This window comes from Sinohyriopsis cumingii, chromosome 9, assembly GCF_028554795.1.
Source record: "Sinohyriopsis cumingii isolate HCF-2022 chromosome 9, ASM2855479v2, whole genome shotgun sequence".
Lineage (NCBI taxonomy): Eukaryota > Metazoa > Mollusca > Bivalvia > Unionida > Unionidae > Sinohyriopsis > Sinohyriopsis cumingii.
Window position 1 is genome coordinate 30,801,373 of NC_142969.1, and position 22,654 is coordinate 30,824,026.

The 22,654-nt window shown below is 34.6% G+C and overlaps 1 protein-coding gene across 1 annotated transcript in view; it reads right to left on the reverse strand.

Annotated features, from left to right (window-relative positions):
* Positions 1–16,922, reverse strand: part of LOC149791494 (uncharacterized) — a 40,857-nt gene extending 23,935 nt beyond the window's left edge. Inside the window, exon 1 of the mRNA XM_089969211.1 lies at positions 16,282–16,922. Coding sequence (XP_089825337.1) covers positions 16,282–16,780 — 499 coding nt within the window. The 5' untranslated portion in view covers positions 16,781–16,922. The remainder of the gene's footprint in view (positions 1–16,281) is intronic.
* Positions 16,923–22,654: the final 5,732 nt, after the last annotated feature.

Sequence of the window (22,654 nt, forward strand, 5' to 3'; positions counted from 1 at the left end):
CCGGCGGTATCTGATGTTTAAACACTAAGACACCGAGCGTGTTTTATGCACAGACAACGAGATAAAAAGCCTTAGAGTGCCATGGAATCTTGATCAAATCATTGATAGGAACTGTGAACCTGTACATTAAATGTACAAATGTTTGAAAATGAAGAGAAGCGATTTGCGTGAACTAAATTTCTCCACACTTTCCGACATGTATGTTCATCAAGGAAGTGTGTGTGTACACTGGGGGACCTACAGAAAATACACAAAGTGGAGGAAGAGGAATAAAGTGAAGAAATTTAACGAATGGTGACAGAACCTTTACACAATCAAGTAGTATGATGATAGACCTGGAAACTTTAGAGTGGAGTAAAAACGGATTTCCAATTCAATCATAGACTGCCTCTATCACAGAGTGGAGTAAAACGCACTTCCAGTTCAATCATAGACTGCCTCTATCACAGAGTGTAGTAAAACACACTTCCAGTTCAATCATAGACTGCCTCTATCACAGAGTGTAGTAAAACGCACTTCCAGTTCAATTATAGACTGCCTCTATCACAGAGTGTAGTAAAACGCGCTTCCAATTCAATCATAGACTGCCTCTATCACAGAGTGGAGTAAAACGGACTTTCAGTTCAATCATAGACTGCCTCTATCACAGAGAATTCCACGTCAAGCATGCACAGTCTCCATTCATATTTAATTCAACGACAAGCATACGTTGTCATTATCACAAAGAAGTCCACACCAATCATGGCCTGATATAAAAATTCTTTCACTGAGTGTGCTAGTGTGTGGATGTATTGTAGAATCGGATTCAGAACATATCCTATGGATCAAAATTAAAAACAAAGAAATAACTGGTAGCGATACTGTCATTGTAGTATCTTATATATATATAGAGAGAGAGAGAGAGAGAGAGAGAGAGAGAGAGAGAGAGAGACACACCATCAAGTTTCTGAGTATAACTCTGATGAAGCATTTGATGAAATAGAAAATGAAATGCTAAATATTTCTAATAGCTCTAGTTATATGTTTCCTCGTTGGTGACTTTATTGCCAGAACTGATATTTGTAATGACATTCTTAACACAAACCAAGATTAAATATTCAGTCTTGATAATGACGCAAGGAATTATTTTGAGGGGACTAAGCGTCCAAGTCAATAAAGTATACCCCAGGTACGATACTCACAAGACAGAACTAGACATAGGCACGGTATGTATTATACAAATAATAAAATGTATATATGCAACGGAAGGGTGGTTGTAGGCAGAAGAGTTGGAAAATGCACAGCTGGTGAAATAACCTAACTGATTATATAGTAACGACATTAAGTGGCTCCCAATTGTTAACAAACTTTTTAGTTCTCTGTTTTAATCCGTTTTTGTTTTCAGACATTCGCTGTGTTATTAACATACCAAATCCGAAGTAATTACCTACACTGACTTGATGGTTCCGACATAGAAAATTGTTCTAAACGATAGTGGGGTACCAAACAAAAAATGAATTCTTGGCGATTATAAATATCCAAAATCTGAATTATTCTGACTGTGAATTGCAGGCACTCATCAATAAAGATAATACAACCCGAGGCGATATAAATGGAATAATTAGTGACATTAGTAATAGTTCTATTAGCTCTGCTGAGTTAACATTATCTCATAAAGTACATAAAACAAAGTTTTGTTTCGCACGCACGAGAAAAAGCTGACTCTATGCTGTGGTTTGGCAGTGAGAGTAGGAAAGCCAGAAAACATCCTTACTTGAAAAGGAAAGTCCATGAATGTAGAACAACTGCAGAGAGTAAAGCGTATATGTTAACTGTGATTTGGCGGAGAGAGCAGGAAAGCCAGAAACCATCCTGACTTGAAAAAGAAAGTCCACGAATTTAGAACAGCTGCAGAGAGCAAAGCGTGTATGCTAACTGATTTGGCAGAGAGAGAGAGAGAGAATGAGAGAGAGCAGGAAAGCAAGAAACCATCCTCACTTCAAAAGGAAAGTCCACGAATTTAGAACAACTGCAGTGTGTGTGTGTGTGTGTGTGTGTGTGTGTGTGTGTGTGTGTGAGAGAGAGAGAGAGAGAGAGAGAGATTTGGAGTTTTAACATAGCTTTAACAATGTTTCAGTCATATCGCTACAATGTCTGCAATGTGGCAGTTTATAGTGATGTCTAGCATGGGGCATCATGCCGCAGGCATGTAGCATGATGCCACACCCAGTCAAATTATCCAGACATTCGGCCGACCAGTCTAAATAACAAACTCTTAATGCTGAGCGCCAAGCGAGGCAGCTTAAGTACCATTTTTGTAAGTCTTTGGCATGACTCGGCCGGGGATCTAACCCACGACCTCCCGCATCCGAGGCGGACGCTCTAACCACTAGGCCACCGGAGCGGTCGAACATCTGAATAGAGTAAAGCATGTATGCTAACTGCTAGTAGACAGTATAAGAAAACTCTTGCAAAACATCACTCTCGTTTTAAAAAATCATTGCAAAGGAAAGTATATACTTTACTATTAAAATATCAAAATAGTGACTGGAATATGATAAAAATTAATATCGGCAAAAAAGGGGTTACTCTGTTGGAATGTAAATATTTTACAAATCTTTTAAAGAAATACACTCAGTGAACACAGCTTTTGACAATCATGTAATCTCTGAAACGGTGCAAGCGGCGGATGTTGTCTACAACTCTTCTTTGAATGACAAAATTATAGCTGAAGTAATAGTAAAAGCCGTTAACAATTAAAAAGATAATAAAGCAGGTTTAATTGATAATATATTAATGAATAAATAAAAAGCTCAGTTGATGTTAAATGTATATATACAACTTGTCAATATCATGATTTAAAAGTGCTATTGATAATGTATGGAGAGTTGGATAATGGTATAAACTGTTATAGTAAGTGTTGGGGATTTCTTTCCCTAGGTGAAAATGTGTAAGACAATGTGAAAATTCGTCTCCATTATTGTTCTCCTTATTCCTAAATGATCTAGTAAATGGGTGTAGAGGATGCGCTGTACCCTCCAAACATAGCGACTTTCTTAATATGTTAAATAGTATGTTGCTTTTATATGCTGATGACACTGTACTTGTCATAGCTAATCCTGCCGGCATGCAAAATGTTCAGTAGACTTTGGGATAACTGGTAACCCAAAGTCAATACAGACAAAACGAAAATTATCGTATTTTGTTCAAAGAAGAAGCATAATATAAATTTAAGAAAAACAATCCTGATATTTATGTTGTTGATGAATATAAGTACTTATATCTTATATTTCACAAGGATGGAAAGTACTCCAATAGCCTCAGTAATCCAGTATTTATAGCTAATACAGATTTCCTTAAAAAGCGTATACACAATTTACATTTGATTAATGATTGTCAGCTGACTCTGTCTGATCAAACCACTGTATCCATTTTAAGATATGCTTTAGAAATTGGGGGATTTTTGAAATCTGATATAGCTGAATAAATTCATCTTTCGTTATTAAGAAGCATATTGAATGTTATAAAATGTACGATTCTATTCATGGTATACGACAGACAATGTCGTTTCCCATTATTACAAACATTAAATGTTGTTTGATACGCTTCTAGTCTAGACTGGTCAGTGATCATGAAGAGCAAGTATCTTTTTACATGTATTCACTCTTGTACAAACACTGTGGTGATAATTCCTATGACACTAATGGTTACTTGAAGTGAAATCTGTCTTAGATGATGTTGGTTAAAGCTACGTGTGGAGAAATCAAAGTTTTGTATCATTTAAATGGCTAAAAATAATTTGGTAAAACAATTAAACATAGATCAACAAATTCAAGCTTGGGAAGCTAACATCAATACGTTACCTAATTACAGGTGATTTAAAACTGGTTTCGATTTAGAAAATGTTTTTCGTTTCCAATATATATATATATATATATATATATATATATATATATATATATATATATATATATATATATATATATATATATATATATATATATATATATATATAATTACTTAAGTTTGATCAGTTGAAACTGGTAGTTAGGCTAATATTGCCTATAACGAAATATATTGCTTACTTTGTCAGTCTCAGTAAACAGATAACGAATAAATATCTTCTAACATGTACTTATATTTCCATGATGAAAGAGGAAAATGTATGCCTCATTTTTAAACTTCCAGGACTAACTTGTATAAATATAATCAGTTAATGAATACAGATGAAATACGACTCTTAAAACTATATGCAGGTTTTTAAAATCAGAATCTAGTTATTCCTTATAAGCATTATGTAATAACATCACACGCTATATTCATGTAATGACATCACACGCTATATTTATGTAATAACATCACACGCTATATTCATGTAATAACATCACACGCTATATTCATGTAATAACATCACACGCTATATTCATGTAATAACATCACACGCTATATTCATGTAATAACATCACACGCTATATTCATGTAATAACATCACACGCTATATTCATGTAATAACATCACACGCTATATTCATGTTTTTTTTTCTTATGTACTTCATATGTTGTAAACTTTACAGCCTGAGTGTAATAAAGACTTGTCTTTTCTTGCCACGAGAATCGTGCAGTGTTTCGATAGCAGAGGATGCTATGACAAGCATTAGCTGTCCAAATCCGTTTACGGATATTGTCCATTCATAGTTTATTTGCTATATGATCTTTATTGTTCGTCCTCGTCGAAATCCCTATGCAGGTTCTAAAGGAGGTGTTGCGTAGATTTGTGTGTTTGACAATGCAATATCTGAACTTTCAATGGTATGAAGGTTAACATCAGCAAACAGGAAATTATTGTAAGAATAGACATATTATTTCTCGCAAAGTCTTTCAACCTCCAATGTTGCTCTTATTTTCTTCGGAGCTTATTCCAAAACATGCACATCACTTTTATGAAAATCGACCTTCATGGCCGACATTTCAAATCAAGAGCAAGATTGGTCACGTGGTTACGCGATCGTGTTAAATGTGGTACAGCCTGCTGGACACTTTCTACAACGGGGACATATCTACATGTCTCTGGTTATGCAGATGATTGCTGTTGCGCAGACTGACAATTTATACTTAGAAACAAAATGTACCATGATATCAGTGTATAACTCAAATGTTAAAAATACTATAGTATGTAACACAAGAAACCAGCCGAAAATTTCAAACCGAATGCATTCATCTGTGACATGATCACATGACAACATGATCTGTCTTGTCCATGCTCAAAATGTCGTTCGTTCAGGGAGTTTCATAAGATTTAACTGCTAAGACGGTATGAGTAACTGAAGATTGACAGAACGTGCGTGAATAATATCTACTCTAATTTAACTTCTGGTAGTCAGATGAAGGAAATTGGAAACTACGATGAAATAACTTCAATGTTAGCCGTGCCAAATGCATCCAGTTCTTTTCGATTATTTTATGTGGAAACTTTAAGGGGGTTTCTACCAGGGTGAAATACAGAAATCTAATAAAACATATACACCTGAGTCGACATACGTGTTTAGAGTTGTCATATCAAAGAGAATCCCATAACAAGCATGCACTGCCACAACCACTAAGAATTTCATGACATATATGCTCTCTTCCCTATCAAAGAGAATTCCACGACAACCGTGGACTTTCCCCAAAACCGATATTACCATGACAACCATGCACTTTTCCAGAGTCAAATAATACCATGACAACCACGGACTCTCCCCATACTCAATTAATCCCACGACAACCATGGACATTCCCATTCACAGATAACCCCATGATAACCATGCACTTTTCCATACTCTAAGAATTCCACGACAAACATGGATTTTCCCATACAGAGAGAATTCCACGACAACAACCAGCACTGCCACAATTACAGAGAATTTCATGGCATGAACGCTCTATTCAATATCGCAGATAATTCCACAACCACCATTCAGTCCACACAGAGAGAATTCCATGACAAGCATGCACTGTCCCGTATCATAGAGAACTTCACGCTATATCTTGCCCTGCTCCTCACCAACAGTTCTACAACAAAGATGCACTATCCTCAGTCACTTAAAATTACACAGTCCACTAACACATATATATTCTCAGCAAGCGTGCTCTGTCTCGAGCTCTGCCACCAGCCAACACCTAATGCAACATTCCGATATGACCCGTTATTGTTTTATACCTTCTTCGATTTGTAGTAATCATTCCATCAACATGGTCAGGATTGATGTTCAAGCACAATCAGCTCGCGATGTTTTCATTGCATCACAACTGCCTGCAAGCATTAACGGGACTTGACCCAGCGAGTATACTTTTAACATAATGTGCCTATCGGCCTATGTTTAAACTTAAACTTTAACACAGGAAAATCGACCTATAATATTCCTAAGCTGTGTAACTTTTCAGCACTGTCCATTATCACTAAGAATTCCATGCCAAGCATGTAATATAATGTATTAGAGAATTCCACGACACGCATGACTACACTATCACAAAGAATTGAAAGACGTGCCTGCACTTTTCTCCGTAAGACGAGTGCGTGTGTGTATGTGTGTGTTTGTGTGATTTGGAGTTTTAACGTAGCTTTAATAATTGTTTAGTCATATCGCTACGATATCTGCAGTGTGGCAGTTTATAGTGATGTCGAGCACTGGGGCATCATGCCGCAGGCATGTTGCATGATGTCCCACCCAGTCACATTATCCTGATACCAGGCCGACCAGTCCTAACACTAACCTGTTAAAGCTGAACGCCTAGCGAGGCAGCTGTTACTACCATTTTTCTAAGTCTTTGGTATGACTCGGCCGGGGTTCGGAACCACGACCTCCCGCTTTCGAGGCGGACGCTCTAACCATTGAGCCAAAGTAGCGGTCTCTACGAAAAGAATAACTACACTATCACATAAGAACTGAAAGACTTGCCTGCACTTTTCCCTCTCACAGTCATACAATAAGCATGATTATCACGTACAATTGAAAGACATGCATGTACTTGACTCTTTCACACTTAACTTCACATTTCAAGACAAGCATACACTACACACAGTCTGATTAAAATCAGATATCCGCTGCTATACGTGAAGATCTGACAGCTACCGCTTAGGAATCATGTTCAACCAATCAGATTAAGTCTAATATCTTCGCGTTTGGAGACAGTGTTGTGGATGAAGAACATGAACGTGTACCGAACGATTTGATTCACTTTCAGATTGTCGAAAGTTGTATTTCAATTGACTAATTAAAAGGTCACCCGAGCATGACCCTTAAGCGGTCATCGTGAGATCTTCACGTAGGACGGCGGAGATGTGATTTTAATTAGAATGACACTACACAATCACAGAGAAATCCAGCACATGCTTGTATCACTAATAAGTACGCACACAGAAGAGCCAATTATATATATGCCCATTTCTTACTGTGGCGGCAACATCAAATAATTGTACTGCATGATTGAGACTGGTATTTTTTCCATTTGTTGAGTACGTTTTCATAACAGTCGGTGCTTCAAAGGTAATCTGTATCCTTTGAAATTTCAGCAAACTAATTTATCTGGATACATTTTTAAAAAGGAATTGGCCGTCGTTTAGACTATTCTAGTTACTGTCCCTCCATGCCTACTGAATACAAAATTAAGTAAGATGCCTTTTTTTTTTTTTTTTTTTTTTTTTTTTTTTTTTTTTTTTTTTTTTTTTTTACATTTTTGGTAGCAGTGTGATGCTGCCTTCAACGCATGCGTCTGAAAATTAACAAAGGGTCAATGGACGATAGAGATGCAGGTGTTCTGATTACAGCGATTATTAGAGAAAATGTGAGTGTTCAGAAGGATTTAATTCTGAGTGAAAAGAAGAGGAATTTTACTTACCATCCACATACAAATATCAGTCTTTGTAAATAAATTAAGTACTAGCGAGCGGCCAAAAATCCTATGAAAGATGGATTACGAGACACGATCTCCGTTACCAGAAATGTCAACAACAAAAAAGCTGTTATTTCATAACATACAGAACTCATGCTATATGTCAAGATAAGCGGATTATAATATAACAATGAACTGTTTAGTTAGTTTGTCGGTATGGACAAAGAATTTGTTTATATAATAATAGATACATTTCAGTGCATTTTATATCCAGTTTGCGGCTTCCTTTCATGGGACCTCTGAATTTCTGCACTCCAAACCAATGGTTGTATATAAAAGTTCAAAAAGCCAACAATGTTGCCAATAAAAAAGCCACATGGTATGTTTTGCAGCCAATAAGGAAAAACAATCCAAGTTTGCGACATTGGCGAAGACCTACGCGATCCCAGAATAAACTTTTTATGCATTTTTTCTTCTTCTTACTTTTAAGAAGAAAAAAAATACTTTTTCGTGTACGAGAAAAATGCATATCAAATTTCAGGAGCCAAACCACAATCGTCTTGTATTATTCATACGCGATCTCTTCCCCAAAATGATAAGCTACTGTTTACGTTATTTTCATACTATTTAAGATTTTTTTTTGTGCACAAGAAAAATACATGTATATGAAATTTCGGGAGCTCCGCCACGACCACGTTATATCCGGGGTCACACTGTATATATATATATATATATATATATATATATATATATATATATATATATATATATATATAGTGAGAGAAAGAGATACATACATACATACATACTGGAAGTCAACCATGCTCTCAAAGGGACTCCAGCAGAAATGACAAAAATGAAGTAGGTCACAACTGTATTTATATCAACTCCAGTAGGGATGGCCATAACGATGTAGGTCAACATGATGCTCAAACTGACTCAGAGTGGAAGGGACAGAAAAGAGCAGATCAACGGTCATTATGATAGACTGCAAGAGGGGAGACCAAAACGAGGCAGGTTAACATAACATTGAGATAGACTCTAACTGAGAGGGTCACACAGTGTTAGGTCTATTCTACATTCAAATATACTCCGAAAAACATGGACCAGATAGAGGTAGATTAAAAATCACTTACAAATAAGCGCAAAATGGTTCATTATATTGAAAGAGATATATACTCTACGCGGTGTGAAGTTAAAGGAAGGAAAAATATACACTCTGTATTGTATGAGATTATAGAAAAGCAACATATACACTATATGTTGCGTGAGGCTAATGTAAGGCAATATATACTCAATGTGATGCAAGGATAAAGCAAGACAAAATATGCACAATGTGTCTGGTGAGATTAAAGCAAGGCAACATAATTACTCTATGCAGTGTGAGGTTAAAGCAAGGCAACATATAAACACTATGTTGTATGACGTTAACAAAAGGCAACATATACCCTGTATGTGCAGTGAGGTTAAAGCAAGGCAACTTATACACTATTTGTTGTGTGAGGTTAAAGCATTGCAACATACACACTCCATGCAAAGTGGGGCTAAAGCAGAGGCAACATGCACACTCTTTGCAGTGTGAGGTTAAAGCAAAGGCATCATACACTCTCTATGCAGTGCGAGGTTAAAGCAGAGGCAATATACACACTCTATTCAGTGTGAGGTTGAAGCAGAGGCAATATACACATTATATGCAGTGTGAGGTTGAAGCAGAGGCAACATACACACTCCATGCAAAGTGGGGCTAAAGAAGAGGCAACGTACACACTCTATGCAGTGTGAGGTTAAAGCAAAGGCATCATACACACTCTATGCAGTGCGAGGTTAAAGGAAAGGCAATACACACATTCTGTGCAGAGTGAGGTTGAAGCAGACGCAACATACATACTCTGTGCAGTGTGAGATTATAGCAAAGGCATCATACACACTCAATGCAGTGTGAGGTTAAAGCAAAGGCATCATACACACTCTATGGAATATGAGGTTAATGCAGAGGCAACATTCACACTCTACGTAGTGCGAGGTTAAAGCAAAGGCATCATACACATTCTATGCAGTGCGAGGTTAAAGCAAAGGCAACACACTCTATGCAGTGCGAGTTTAAAGCAAAGGCATCATACACACTCTATGCAGTGTGAGGTTAAAACAAAGGCATCATGCACACTCTATACAGTGCGAGGTTAAAGCAGAGGCAACATGCACACTCTATGCAGCGTGAGGTTAAAGCAAAGGCATCATACACACTCTATGGAATATGAGGTTAATGCAGAGGCATCATACACGCTCTACGCAGCGCGAGGTTAAAACAAAGGCAACATACACACTCTGTGCAGTGCGAGGTTAAAGCAAAGGCATCATACACATTCTATGGAATATGAGGTTAAATCAAGGCCACATACACACACTATGCAGTAGGAGTTTCGAGGAAGACAGCGTATAGAAACACACACACACACACACACACACACACATATATATATATATATATATATATATATATATATATATATATATATATATATATATATATATATATATGTGTGTGTGTGTGTGTGTGTGTGTGTGTGTGTGTGTGTGTATATGATATGAGGTCAATATTACCTCATGATATATTTTTAACTTGACTTTTTACTGGGAAAGTTGACTTGGAAGCTAAAGTATTTATTTTCATTTTATTTTTTACATTGCAGACTATTCTGTTTGTGATTCCGTCAAAGATTAATAATCCTCATATGATAATATATATATTCGTTCATACTGGCCCTCGGATCACTGGGGTCAAATGGTTCACATATTGCAATGAAATATTGCTTGTACAGGTCTATCCTGGCATGTATGAGGGTTGGATGCGTAACATGATGTCATCTAAGTTGATTTCAGCTGCGTGAGAGACCAGTTTAGACACGTCATTATAGAAATGTAAATTACACGATTTTTAATTGTAGGCGAAACGTAAATGACACTTGGAATATAAAAATGAATGCTTGAAAAAGAGAAGAAAGGAAAGCGGTTCTGCTAGAAACGGGTAACGTCAGACCTAAATACTAAATGCACAAAATAGAACATACTCTAATTTCAGTTACAAATTCACCCTTTCCTACGAAAACATGTGTCTTATCATCGACGCTGTCTTGATTATATCTCGGAATCCGATGGATACATCCTTCAAGTTTAAAATATTAGGTATCGAATCAGTTCGCTAGCGATTTATTTCATGTGTACACTATATCAAGGAGAAAGCAAAACCAGCATTATTTATTCTATTTTAATATTTAAATATGGGCTTAATATATCACTTGGAAACAGGAGATATACGGAATATCTCGCATTAATAGACTTACTATTCTGATACGTTATTACGTTATTTTTCAGAATGGACTGTCAAAGTAGTCATTGGTACTCTGTTTCATATCGTTAATAATATATTTTCCGTCACAAATGATATTTGTATTTGTCCTGAAATGTGCACCGATTCTTTTGTTGAATGGCTCAAGATACTTGGAGAGGAAAGTACAATTTTTTCAACGATTAATGATGGATGCCAACTTAATTCCAAATCACAAAAAAAAAATGATTTTTTAAGTCTTAATCTTCTTTGAAGTGATTCGAATATCACAAACTCTTCATTAGAGTTATAAACAGTCTGTATTGAGACAGCAAAATAAATTCTTTATTCCTACAAGTGTGAAATACAGAGTGACATCTACAAAGAAAACATGAAAAAAGAGGAGAAAAATAAAGCCAAACTTAAAACAGTTTGAAAAGGGGTCAGTCGAAGAAAGGTTTATAACACAAATAAAAAAGTGATAATTATACATGTGGCAGAGATAGCCAAATTGACTTTGCTCGAATTCCTGGCAAGACACAAAAGACGAAAACCTGTCATGGCGAATAATCAACCGATTACCTGACAAAGATGTGTACATAAATGATTATATGAAAGATACTGATATAGAAATAAACCAATACATCCAAACAGGTTGGAGAGTTGGAATTCATTCAATGTAGAAATCGAACCCTTGCCGTGGTTAAGGATACCTATACCCTAGCATTTGTACACCATGTCCCATCTCAGTATGTATGTATGTATGTATGTATGTATGTATGTATGTATGTATGTATGTATGTATGTATGTATGTGTGTATGTATGTGTGTATGTATGTATGTATGTATGTATGTATGTATGTATGTATGTGTGTATGTATGTATGCATGTATGTATGTATGCATGTATGTATGTGTGTATGTATGTATGTGTGTATGTATGTATGTGTGTATGTATGTATGCATGTATGTATGTATGCATGTATGTATGTGTGTATGTATGTATGCATGTATGTATGTGTGTATGTATGTATGTATGTATGTATGTATGTATGTATGTATGTGTGTATGTATGTATGCATGTATGTATGCATGTATGTATGTGTGTATGTATGTATGTGTGTATGTATGTATGTATCTATATATGTATATATGCATGTATGTATGCATGTATGTATGTAAGTAAGTATGTATGTATGTATATATATATGTATACATGCATGTATGTATGCATGTATGCAAGTATGTAAGTATGTATATATGTATATATGCATGTATGTATGCATGTATGTATGTAAGTAAGTATGTATGTAGGCATGCATGGATGTATATATTAACAACATAGTTCATACTGAATGAAGAAGTTTCATTTCTTTACTTAAGTGCAAAGTGTAATCGATATGAGCAAGGAAATTGACCTCATCTTTGTAGCATTTAAATTACCACTGACGATGCAAATTATTCAAATTTATTAAAGGGAATAACATACTGAAAGGCTCCGTTTGAAGAGCTTAAAAATGGTTTTGTAGCAGCTGCCATCTGTGTACAAATGTTTAAACACCCTTATTGTGTTATACTTTAAAAATAATCGAATATATCACTAGAGTTTAGTTGACGTGTACATCGTGGACTTGTCTATGTTAATATTACGGTGTCGTTCTACTCCTCTCAGCGATCGGCTGAGTTATCAGTTTAATTTCAATAACATCAAACATATATCAGGCTTTTGTTTTTACACAGAATGTTGATCTTATGCAAAATCATCAATAATTATGCAGAGTGTGTTTGTATAAACATACTCAGGCATATGTATAATTATGCAGAGTGTGTTCATATAAACATACTCAGGCATATGTATAATTATGCAGAGTGTGTTCATATAAACATACTCAGGCATATGTATAATTATGCAGAGTGTGTTCATATAAACATACTCAGGCATATGTATAATTATACAGAGTGTGTTTGTATAAGCATACTCAGGCATATGTATAATTATACAGACTGTGTTCATATAAACATACTCAGGCATATGTATAATTATATAGACTGTGTTCATATAAACATACTCAAGCATATATATGCGAATTATGAGAGTTTCTACATAAAATTCACGTTAAACTTAACCTGAACTATTTAGACCTTAATTATGTTGGTTTGATTAAATACAATTTTTTTAAACTAAAACCCTTCATCATCACATGACATAAAATCAAACTTCTGACGTACTTCACGTGTTAAAGGATTAGACTTTGTCAAAGCAATACAGTTTCTGAAAATATTAGAATATATTTGAACACATTAAGTTACCAGACCTGGCGATATCTATCCCACCGTTTTAAAATATGCATATCAAACACATCCCTTGTTTGTTTTATAACATTTTTCTTTAAACAAAATCTATTAACAGTGGATAACGTGCTTTCAAAATGGTTATAATTTGAGATGTTGTTATTTGTATGTTCTTCAGCATCTAAATACAATCATAAATAAAGGTTAACTTAGAAAGAAAGAAGCACACACATACACACACACATACACATATACACACACAAAACAAAACTCATTGTAAAGAAGTAACAGCATTAATACAATATATTGCATTTGATATGATTATCTGCTTGATCGATGCTTAAAATAGTACATATACGAACTTATAGGAATAGGACTTCATTATTGCACATTTTAAGTAAATGCACATCTACACTGTATAAACTGCACAGAACCAGATCTGCTGACGCATAATGCAAATGCAGATCTGGGTCTGTACAATTTGCAGTTGGACTCGTCTTATAAGCGACCACATACAAAATGGTATTTGACAAAACAGCACACGTACATATCTTATTGACAAATAAACAATTTAACTGCTCGTGTCTTTCATTTCCTACAGTGTCTGACATCCACATGACATTGTTGGTGACATACACCGGCGGACCACAACTCTCTAAAACTTGTACACTGTTTTGTACATTGTCTGAAGGTGCGGAAAAATGAATATGACATTATTAAATGAATAAAACAACTGGATATCTAAAAATGAATACATTCTGATAAGTTTTGCTTTTCATACGGCATAAACAAATGTTAACAAGAAAGTGCCATTGTTTCCAATGAGTATAGACCAATTTCATGTACATGTAACTTCCATAAAATACCTGTTTTATTCCGGTTCCTTTCTAAAACGAAGCAATGAGGATTGATAAAGCTCGATAATATTTAAGTACGGGAAACGTATTTTCATATATATATATATATATATATATATATATATATATATATATATATATATATATATATATATATATATATATATATATATATATACTTTTCAAGGGTTCCAATCCTTCTGAAGAACAGTAGAATCCGGCATGAACGCAGACTAGAATCAATTTCAAGTTTTCACTTTTCCTTAAAAATTAAGTTTATCGGTTCATAAGTGGAATTGATATTTTATGAATAATGCATTGCAGTATATACACATGCCTTTTACTAATTTATTGTCTTGAACATTTGCCCTTTGTGTTTTTCTCTTTCTGAATTAAATTAATATATAATGCTTCAGCCGACGGGAGTGCAAAACAATAGCTTTATAAACATTTACATCTAACTAGAACTACTGAAACGTGAAAATACACTCGCACTCACACACACACACACATATAAATTCTCAAATAAATTCACACACATATATACTGTACGTGAAGTGTTATTACAACGCTATAGACGTAATTGTAAAATGAAGTAATAACTGTTTGTATAGGTTTCCCTGACCGTTAAAGCTGTACATTATTGTTTGGTGTCTACAAATCGTTTTTCATATTTAATTTGGAATACCTGTCTCATTTTCGAAATAATGAAACCAGGAATACAAATAATAATTTCCTTTTATTTTCTCTTTTCTTTCTGAACTATTTTACATTTTTTAATAATGTCTAAATGCACGCGTAACCTTTGACCTTTTGGCAATTTTGTATGTCCGTACATTTCTTGTTGACATGTTTACTTAGCTTAGTTCTACATTGTTGGCCAGAATAAATGGGTTTCGATTTTATGTTCTATTGAATAATGTGTAGACTTTTACAGAATGATCAGGCTGGTAGTTTGTCAACTTTAGGGTACAGTTACGAGATATGAGGCCGAAAGTCAAACAAGATCATAATAGACTGGAATGAAACGAAAAGGGTACACAAGATTTGTGTTCTTTTTGAGATTGTTAAAGTTATAATTGCCTGTATCCAGTCACGCTACTTAAATTATTGTAAACAGAAACCACTAGATTAACCATTAACTTGTGATAGTCTATAAATACTCGTAAGTGTTAACCATTACTTTAAGAATTATTTCAATCTGCCGCTTAGTTTCCGATGCAGATACTACTGGTGATGATGTGGTTTTAATCAAGCCAGCACAAGTGGTGTTAGTGTCAAGAATCTGGTAATTTGATTAACTAATTAGTGACCATATCATACTCCCTATACAGCCATTATGTGTAACTGTATATGTTACAGTAACTGTCGGCTAATCAACAAATATATTAAATGACCCATTATAAATCTCTCTCTCTCTCTAACTCTCTCTCTCTCTCTCTCTTTCCATGGATGAAAAAATTGCATGGTCATTGAATAATAATAATAATAATAATAGTAACAACAACAATAATTGCAACAATGTAGATTCAAACCCTTTACTTCCAATATATTTCTTTATCTATGTATTACATATAACATTATGTTTTGTGTTCTTATTATTAATGCATTAATGCTGTTGCATTGTCAGGATTGTTGTCTTGTTTTGTATTGCAATGCATTTTATTGGCTGTGTTGTGTTGCTCTGTATTTTAGAGAAAATTTTATATGTAGTCAAGTATAATTTTCTTGTTATTTATTTTTCTCCATAAAATAATTGATGCTAGAAAGTATGCTTACAATCTTCTAACCCTGCCGTAGTCTTTATTTTTTGTTGCTTTTGTTAACACTACAGCACCAGTTCCACCACAACAGCAGCAAAAATTATTATTATTATTATTATTATTATTATTATTATTAGTACAGATGCTGCTTCTGCTGCTGTTGCTGTTGTTGTTGTTGTCTACATTGATACATACCTTTACTTTTATTTTCTCTTTTCTCTACAGATTCCAGGTCTGACGTGATGCAACTTGAATTTTCAGGGGTGGATGGACATGGGGAACCTGGAGACCCACTGGGGCCAGAACGATAGGGGTCATTATTTCCCCCAATATTGCCCGAACTGCCAAGTCCCGTACCACTGAACGCTGACCCCGAGTTTGGAGAAATGCCACTGAATGTTGACGTAAAATCCCTTGTCGTTGCCACTGGGAAAAAATTGGACCCCGGACCACTGTTAATATTTAGGGTCCGATTAAAGTTAAATCCATGAGAATAAGGGTTGTGCATAAGACCCCAGTCACTCGCATAAGATGGATAAGAATAGGGTGTCGCCCCCATTCCAACTCCCGCTTGCATGCAGTCAAATGCACTGGGTCTTTGAAAGAATCGTCCCATTCCATAATTATATGCACTATTGGTGCAGTTTTGGGTTGTGTTCGATTCTAAACTCATTCCTCTCCCAGAATCCTCCATAAGTCAAAAGAAAATATGAAAATGAGAAAATCAGAAGATAACAGGTCATTGAATTACACACATTGGAATAGCGATGCGGCGTTGACAATGAGATCCTCAGCTGGCGTGTGAGAATCTGAGCTAAACTGCAGCAAAGTGTCAATGGTTGTGGGAAGTGGGAAACTGATTACTCATTCGTGTTCTTCCGCTGCTTAAGCCAATTCACTCTTTGCAGCTGTGCGCAGCTGCCATAACGTAACATACCATAAGTCATTTCTGTACCGCGCGGAAGAATTTGTTTTTCCAATTCCTTCTGTTTGGATTTCCATGGGAACACTATTTTATGCCTCAGCCTAGATGTTCCTAAATACACATTTTGCATCCACAAACAAACCTCATTTAATGGACATAAGTGAATGGTGTTCTTCCTTCAAACATATTTTTTGCAAAGGAATGTCTGAGATTACTTTCCATGTAAAGTATACAACTGATGTAAATACTGATCTAAAATACCCCTCAATGTGCCAAAAATTAGATGTAAAATTAAATTAAAAACATTCATTTTGATAAACAAAATTGTCAGGAGTATTGTAGTGGTCTTCTAGATAAAACTGTAAGCAATAATATGTTTCTGTTACACGAAATATTACGTTCATTATAATGACTGATAAAATATGAATAACCGAGAAGAAACACCTTCTTTTCATTTTAGTTTTATTTTAATCGAAACTTTTGATACTGTAAATGGGTTTATAAAAAGCAATATATATTTGTAGATTACCGTAATATGCATTCAGGAATTTTAGGGCGTTTGAATTCATCGATTTACACAAACCTTGAAACTTTCAATGAAATGATTTGCCAACATTGATTTAGCATTGATTTAGCATTAAAATGAGATTTTGCTGCTATTTTGGGGCTAGTTCAGTTTTAGATAAATGTAAATTACTGTAACAGGGCAATATGCGAGATTAATAATGTACGTTGTTGAAATATAAGGGGTAATAGACACACAAAATACTAGTTTTAAAACATGCCACTGTTTAACTGCAGCAATTTAGTTCAACAACATTTCTGAGTACGATTCAAAACATTTTGCGTTTCTGAGTATGATTAAAGGCGATATATGTTGCTAAGCATGATTAAAATCGATACACGATTTTCAGCATGATTAAAGGCGATATATGTTGCTGAGCATGATTAAAATCGATACACGATTCTCAGCATGATTACAGGTGATACATGTTGCTGAGCATGATTAAAGGCGATACATGTTTCAGGAAGAAGGATAAAAAAGAATTGCTTTCTTAATAAAATGGTTGTTTGAAGAATGACAAAAAGTGACCATAATGACGAAATTAAAATAAATGACAACAACCATAGGTTTATGTTGTCCTTTTTAAAGAGTATTATGTAATCATAATGAGTATTATTTAAGAAATAATAGCCTTTTTAATGTTCCCAGTCAAACATTACATGTTTAAGTGTGACCTTTTTAACCCTGACTTGGAGTGTGTGTGTGTGTGTGTGTGTGTGTGTGTGTGTGTGTGTGTGTGTAATTAACAGCATTGTTGCTGTCTTGTCGTGTAATCTACAAATACAGTCGAGAACGAAACAAATGAGTCGAGAACAAGACAAAGCAAACAAATATTTAAAAACCTGATAACCGGTCTGGAATTTTAATTTCTTGTATAAGATCGCCTCTGAGTGTGTTGCATATAGAATACAAAGGGTTTATCAAATGTAATAAATGAAATATAAAAAAATGGAGTTTATGAGATGTAATAAACGCAAATATAATAAGGAGGGTTATCAGATGTAATAAAGGCAAATAGAATAAAAGGGGTTTATCAGATGTAATGAATGCAAATAGAACAAAAGGGGTTTATCAGATGTAATACGTGCATGTATAATGAAGGGGTTTATTATATGTAATAAGTGCATGTAGAATGAAGGGGTTTATCAGACGTAATAAGTGCATGTATAATGAAGGGGTTTATCAGATGTAATACGTGCATGTATAATGAAGAGGTTTATTATATGTAATAAGTGCATGTATAATGAAGGGGTTTATCAGATGTAATAAATGCATGTATAATGAAGGGGTTTATCAGATGTTATAAATGCAAATATAATAAAATCTGTTTTAGTGGATTTAGTAAATGCAATCCAATCGGGTTTATTAAATGCTGAGATATTGGTGAAAATATTATTATCTTATATGACCTCTTCTTCCGCTATACAAAGAACTGTAACAAGCCTGGTTTCTTCTTTTAGAACATTCTGAGATCGCATTGGATTATTTGGCAATATCATTCTTTGATATATCATTCTAGATGTGCCTATTTAGTTTTGATGTCAAAAGATCTTTAAAGTTTTATGTAATAATATAAAATAAAGTGCAATAATAAAGAACCAAGTTGTATCATCGTTCAGGTAAACAAATAGGCTGTAGATAGGGTGGCTCCATTTCAAGTACGGTTTCTTCTTCTATAGTATTTTACATTATGCTAAAATCTAATAAGTTTTACATTCAGCATAAACATTAATAGTAACATATACCAACCTCTTCTGCATTCAAAATTGCGTTTTCGATAAAAAGCGACAAAGAGGGCAACAACAAAAAGACATGTATCAGGTACTACATTTGAATAATTGTGAGTCTCTTTTTAAGGTTTATTGGCGTTATGAATTTGATACGAATTGGTGTCATAATCTATTATTTTACCCTTACAATTTATAGTGCATTTTACTTGGAAACAATCAGATAATGTTATTAATTTTTTTGTCGCGACACTGAAACAATCGGTTAATAATTGAAGCTTTGTAATGAAATTTGTGAATATTATTATTATTATTATTATTATATTATTTATATTATTATTATACTATTATAATATTAGTATTTTTAATATTTATATTATTATTATATTATTTTTATTATAATAATAATTATGTTATTATTATTATTGTTATTATTATTTACATATTTCTAAAATTTAATTAATTTTTCACTAATAATTTATTTGCAGGGTAGTCTCGATGATCGCGATTATAGCATACATATCTTTCATTCAGTCAAGTGAACACATACATCAAACAGGAAGTTTAAAGCCTAAATATTACAATGGCACTTTCTGGTAAGTCTTATTAAAATCTGGCCTTACCTAGTTTTGCCATCCACCCCGTGTTTGCAGACTAGATTGCAGATGACAGTTTATGTTCCCTGTATTTTCTTTTTACGTCATTCAATCCCAAGGAGTTCAGCTTTAAGTTGTGGATATAAATTATTGTTGAATAAACATAGCACTCAGTACTGACCCGTTATGTTCCCAGTTTTATGTTTAATAAGTCGTCCATTTTAACGCCGATGAAAAGAAAGAAAACAGTCGAAAATAAGAACACATTCTTTGCATGGAACATAAAATTACAGACTTTCTCTGCTATTACATAAAATGGGGGCACGATGCACGTTTAGTTTTTAATCAAATGGTAGGAAAAAGGATAAATAAGAATACGGGAAATCGAAAATGTGTATGCTACATTTGATGAACTGGAACACTTGATCTGAAAAGATGCTTACTTTCTTCCGATATTATGATATACAAATTTGTAATAAGTATCATTGTTCTTGACATCATATATACGTCATTTATGTATTTTTAAGTACCAGATTATATTTCATTCCCATGGATGACGACGACGACGACGACGACGATGATGATAATGATGTTGTTGACGAGGACGATAAAGATGTATGATCTTGTTATGAAGTCGTGACAGAATGGTCCTTTCTTTAGCATACGTGTGTGTATATATATTCCACACAAACTGTAATGTCTTTATTTAACCTTGTTCAGGTAAAAAGTAACGTGAGCAAATTAAAAATTAAAAACGCTTAAGAATCATTGTGTTTCTCCTTATCCTCTTCATCTTCTACTGTATTGCTGTTATTATCCCATATTTCTCCTCTCTGTCTGTCTGTCTGTCTCTCTCTCTCTCTCTCATCGAAGTCAAGTAGCTGACAACGTATAAACTAAATATGAAACAGAATACAGCAAGTTTGTTACTAATGCATTGTATGAAGAGCAGGGTCAGGATAAATAAACTAGTTTGCACTAATCTACGTCATTGTTAAAGATGCGGACGCTTCTTGTAGCTGGACTTTATCGGAATTTGAAAATGATTACTGTAACTTTATAGCAGAATTTTGGTTATCGAAATACGACTTGTAACTAGATTTTCAAGTCGGCCTTTGTCATGAGAATGGAATAGCCACAAAACCCGAAAAGAGAAATGGTACAGTCAACATGGGTGAAGTACAAATTGTGACACGTCAAAAGTCATGGGTGAAGATATTAAAAGGAATAGGGGTATCATCGAAATACATTTAGGACTTTTGTCCAAGATCATTATTTTTCTTATGGATGCTTTAAAAAAATAAAGTAAACGAATTCAAGATGTCTAATTTTGCTGTATAGTAATATTTCACAGCAAACTAATGTACAATACTTTTAAACAACAAATATATAGGTATATGATTGGTGCATGTATTATTTTAAAGATATTTAAATGGCAGAAATTACATAGGGTGCAACTGGTACATACTGACACATTATTATAGAAGCATATTTCATGCGACATCAAAAGTATATGTGCACAAATAAAAACACTCGGGTGAAAGCGTAGGCGAAAACACTCGGATTAAATGGCGGGAGAAAACACATTATTTACTCAGACCTTATTTATTGTGTTAAAGTTATAAGTCGGCTATATTTCGGAATCTTTCAATATACTTAGAAATCGCGGAAAATTGCGATATTGGCATGAAATGACGGCGATGTTAAAACACTTGATGCATGGCGTAATTGATGGTGGTGCGATACCACTGTTTTCATCCTCCCTCTGATCACGCATTGTTTACACTAACGTATTGAATGAACCGTTCTGTGATTCTATTTTGAAAACAAAAGATAGTTCAAAGATATCAATTGGAGGTAATAGTTTTGAAACAATAAAGGTAAAGAGAAGGGAGAATCGATGCCGCACGAGTTGTACCAGTGGTGATATTATGGATGATGGCAGAAGTAGCGGAAGAAGAAAGGTTTTGTAGTACTTATGTAGTAGTAGTATTAGTAGTAGTAGTAGTAGTAGTAGTAGTAGTAGAAGTATGACTAGCAGTAGTAATAGGAGTAGTTGTATAGAAGAAAGAAAGAAAGAAAGAAAGAAAGAAAGAAAGAACATACAAATTGATACTGTGTTCTCATTACGGTTCCTCTCATTACCCTGTTCCCAAAACGGAAGGGAAGGTTCCCATAAACATGGTCCACTTTGTAGTGATATATATCTCTGTCGAAACCCAACCCTAATGACTCTTTTTTCATTCCACACTGACAGGCCAGTGCTGAGAGGTATTACAAATACGAAAACTATTTTCTTCTCTGTCGCAATATTTGTTAAACTGTCAATGTACGCCATTCTAACCGTCTAAAATTTCGACGGTACCGCGTGGAATCGTCTTTACATATTTTTTTGGGGGCATCTTTTCATTTACTTCACTCTAAATTTACCAGCCGAGGCGCTCACCTTTGTTAGCAACGGAAGCGGTGGATATGTGTGGAAAAAAGAATGGCGGATCTAATTCTGCTGGCAATGTTGCATTTTGCCTGTCATATGTTTATGCAATTTTAGACTATACGTCCCTGAGAATCATGAGACTGTTCCTGTATCAAAATGGTTGAGAGGTCTGTGTTGATAGGCAGGCATCATGGCTGAATGGAAAACAGATGAAAAGTGGAACTGACAGGACAGGCAGATAGCAGATTAGATGTACACTGATATACACTGTGAGCATGTATCTAATGCGTAGCCAAACATTTTCTGCGGAATGCATTG